The 3,416-nt window shown below is 40.0% G+C and overlaps 2 protein-coding genes across 3 annotated transcripts in view; one reads left to right on the forward strand and one right to left on the reverse strand.

The window, feature by feature from the left end:
• Position 1: 1 nt before the first annotated feature.
• mutyh (mutY DNA glycosylase) overlaps positions 2-3,416 on the reverse strand; it is a gene marked incomplete at its 3' end in the record, with an annotated part of 5,025 nt that continues 1,610 nt past the window's right edge. The window contains exons 5-12 of the mRNA XM_025053462.1: positions 3,215-3,312; positions 2,894-3,038; positions 2,672-2,759; positions 2,399-2,581; positions 2,043-2,188; positions 507-656; positions 240-290; positions 2-142 (exon numbers count right to left, since the gene is read on the reverse strand). Coding sequence (XP_024909230.1) covers positions 2-142; positions 240-290; positions 507-656; positions 2,043-2,188; positions 2,399-2,581; positions 2,672-2,759; positions 2,894-3,038; positions 3,215-3,312 — 1,002 coding nt within the window. The remainder of the gene's footprint in view (positions 143-239; positions 291-506; positions 657-2,042; positions 2,189-2,398; positions 2,582-2,671; positions 2,760-2,893; positions 3,039-3,214; positions 3,313-3,416) is intronic.
• The window catches only part of mindy4 (MINDY lysine 48 deubiquitinase 4), an 11,596-nt gene continuing 9,863 nt past the window's right edge, over positions 1,684-3,416 (forward strand). The window contains exons 1-2 of one of the 2 annotated variants that reach the window (XM_025054267.1): positions 1,684-1,730; positions 2,380-2,466. The gene's annotated coding sequence lies outside the window, so the exon portion shown is untranslated. The remainder of the gene's footprint in view (positions 1,731-2,379; positions 2,467-3,416) is intronic. The other variant, XM_025054268.1, reaches the window with a different exon arrangement.

Raw genomic sequence — 3,416 nt, forward strand, 5'->3', positions numbered from 1 at the left:
AGGATTCTTCTTTCACTGTCTTGAAGAAAGAGCTGAGCGAGAGCTGTCGGCCTCCGTGATTGGCTGGAGCCAGTCTGGGTCTTTTTGTGGTTTTTGGTTTCTCCTCAGTTTTTACACGGGTTGTGTTTTTCTTCTTATCTTTCTAAATAAAAAAAAAATAAAAAAACAGGATTTACAGATTTGTGGATTTAAATAAATAACCATAAAATCAAATTATTTATAAACAGGTATTACTGCACCTTAGCCGTGTGTTCTCTTTGACTGTCCATAGAATCATACAGCTTCAAAATCTGCAGGACGTCAATATGATATTAAAATTGAAGAAAAAAAACAATGAATGTGTTTATATTCACAGATATCTTTTCCGCATCAGACCACCTGTTACAGACCAGTGGAATCTTGGATTTAAACAAATTTCTAAGGTATGTCTGCCATTTCCCATTAACATTACATTTAAACAAACAATTCTAACACGCACAAAAACATAAAAGTTACTAAGAACAAACCTTTTTTACTCCGGTGGACACGGCAGCTATCTGTAGAGCAGATCTGCTGATCCACTGTGCATTTTCAGCCTGTGTCGTGGCATCAGTATCGTGCAGCTGCACAGCATGGACCACGTATGTTTGGTGGATATGGGAGAAAATGTGAACCACCTGTGAGAAGACAAGTTCTCCTGAATGTTAAAATGTCTCTACACACAGTTTGAAAAAGTCTTTACACTACTGATGCCTACCTCTCCAACATAGTGAAGGAGGCTCTGGTTAAGGCTAGAGCCCAAAGTCCCGCTGAGCTCACTGCACAGCGCCCTCTTCTGTTTCATCTCAGATTTTCCCTCCTCCAGCAAAAGAACAGGGAAGTGTTCGCTCCACTCGCGGCGGCTTCTTGGCTGGTTTTCTAGGAAAGTTCTGAACGCCCAGGTCATCGTCCCAGGGCTCAGAGGGACAAAGGGGACAGTTTCCACTGTTCACTAATGGAGAAGAAAAATACAATTTATTATTAATTTAAAATTATGTGAACAAGGTTATTTCAGAGAAGAGAAGTAGAAATATTTGAAACACTTACTGCAGTCTTCTATATCAGACAGGACTAAAAGCTTCTTCTCTGGTTTCCCTAAAAGCCTTTCTGAATTTTCTTTTTGTTTGACCTGAACCTGCAAATTTAGACACACAATACACGATTCTGATATTTTAGGATTTTTTTTCTTTTGCTATTAATATTAACATCTTCATTTACAGTGTAATAAATATTGTTTCTTATTTAGAGGGCTTGCCCTCTGATATCAGCTTTACCTTGCTGTAGGAGTGGCAGTGAGTCTGTACAGGACACTGGCTGCACACAGGTGCTTTAGGCGTACACACTCGAGCTCCAAGCTCCATCATGGCCTGGTTAAAGTCTCCAGGTCTCTCTCGATCCACCAGTGCATTGGCCAGACCCCTGGAATAACAACAGCAGACAAATGTGCCTCTTTAAAGTCTATTTTAATCAGTCAGCGACTAAAAAAAACTGCATAAATGTTGCAACCAAAACAACTGCGTCTCTAAATCAGTCTTGGCAGTCAAAGGCTACACTTGTTAAAATGTTAGAAATCTATACAGCTTCAAAATCTGCAGGATGTCAACGTGATATTAAAATTGAAGAAAAAATGTGTTCATATTCACAGATATCTTTTCTGCATCAGACCACCTGTTACAGACCACTGGAATCCTGGATTTGAACAAATTTCTAAGGTATGTCTGCCATTTCCCATTAACATTACATTTAAACAAACAATTCTAACACGCACAAAAACATAAAAGTTACTAAGAACAAACCTTTTTTACTCCGGTGGACACGGCAGCTTTCTGTAGAGCAGATCTGCTGATCCACTGTGCATTTTCAGCTTGTGTCGTGGCATCAGTATCGTGCAGCTGCACAGCATGGACCACGTATGTTTGGTGGATATGGGATGAACCACCTGTGAGAAGACGAGGGGTGTTCTCCTGAATGTTAAAATGTCTCTACACACAGTTTGAAAAAGTCTTTACACTACTGATGCCTACCTCTCCAACATAGTGAAGGAGGCTCTGGTTAAGGCTAGAGCCCAGAGTCCCGCTGAGCTCACTGCACAGCGCCCTCTTCTGTTTCATCTCAGATTTTCCCTCCTCCAGCAAAAGACTGGGAAACTGCCACAGTCCTGCTAACAAACCTTATGGTACAATGTCATTGTAATTAATAAATAATTAATATATTATATCAATGTCATTGTAATTAATAAATAATTATTATATTATATTTTTATGCCAACCTAATGAATAAATAAGACAATTTTCTTTTTTTTTACTACATTTTTAATCACTTTATTTAACATTACATCACATTGCTTTTAATCTGTTCTAGAATGGCTGCAGACACTTGCCTTTGTCTGGTCTTTGGCGCAGCAGGAACTCGTCCTCTCCGTCCTCTCCGTGTCTGACCACCACACAGGTAAGTGTTCGCTCCACTCGCGGCGGCTTCTTGGCTGGTTTTCTAGGAAAGTTCTGAACGCCCAGGTCATCGTCCCAGGGCTCAGAGGGACAAAGGGGACAGTTTCCACTGTTCACTAATGGAGAAGAAAAATACAATTTATTATTAATTTAAAATTATGTGAATAAGGTTATTTCAGAGAAGTAGAAATATTTGAAACACTTACTGCAGTCTTCTATATCAGACAGGACTAAAAGCTTCTTCTCTGGTTTCCCTAAAAGCCTTTCTGAATTTTCTTTTTGTTTGACCTGAACCTGCAAATTAAGACACACAATACATGATTCTGATATTAGTTTTTTTCTTTTGCTATTAATATTAACGTCTTCATTTACAGTGTATTCAATAATGTTTCTTATTTAGCGGGCTTGCCCTCTGATATCAGCTTTACCTTGCTGTAGGAGTGGCAGTGAGTCTGTACAGGACACTGGCTGCACACAGGTGCTTTAGGCGTACACACTCGAGCTCCCAGCTCCATCATGGCCTGGTTAAAGTCTCCAGGTCTCTCTCGATCCACCAGTGCATTGGCCAGACCCCTGGAATAACAACAGCAGACAAATGTGCCTCTTTAAAGTCTATTTTAATCAGTCAGCGACTAAAAAAAACTGCATAAATGTTGCAACCAAAACAACTGCGTCTCTAAATCAGTCTTGGCAGTCAAAGGCTACACTTGTTAAAATGTTAGAAATCTAATGGACTAGTAAACACTCACCAAAGAGCCTCAGTTACTGCAGGACTGGTACTGTCAGCACCAATGGCCCTGAGACGACACAGTACCCGGATCACATTGCCATCTACAGCTCCAGCAACCTAAGCAACAATAATAAATGATAACATTTTATGAAGTGGAGTGGGTACATGTCAGACTTCACAGGGTTAAGTGACTTGAAAATAAGAAAATGTGCTCCATGAAG

Source organism: Cynoglossus semilaevis, chromosome 2 (assembly GCF_000523025.1).
Source record: "Cynoglossus semilaevis isolate Cse_v1.0 chromosome 2, Cse_v1.0, whole genome shotgun sequence".
Classification (NCBI taxonomy): domain Eukaryota; kingdom Metazoa; phylum Chordata; class Actinopteri; order Pleuronectiformes; family Cynoglossidae; genus Cynoglossus; species Cynoglossus semilaevis.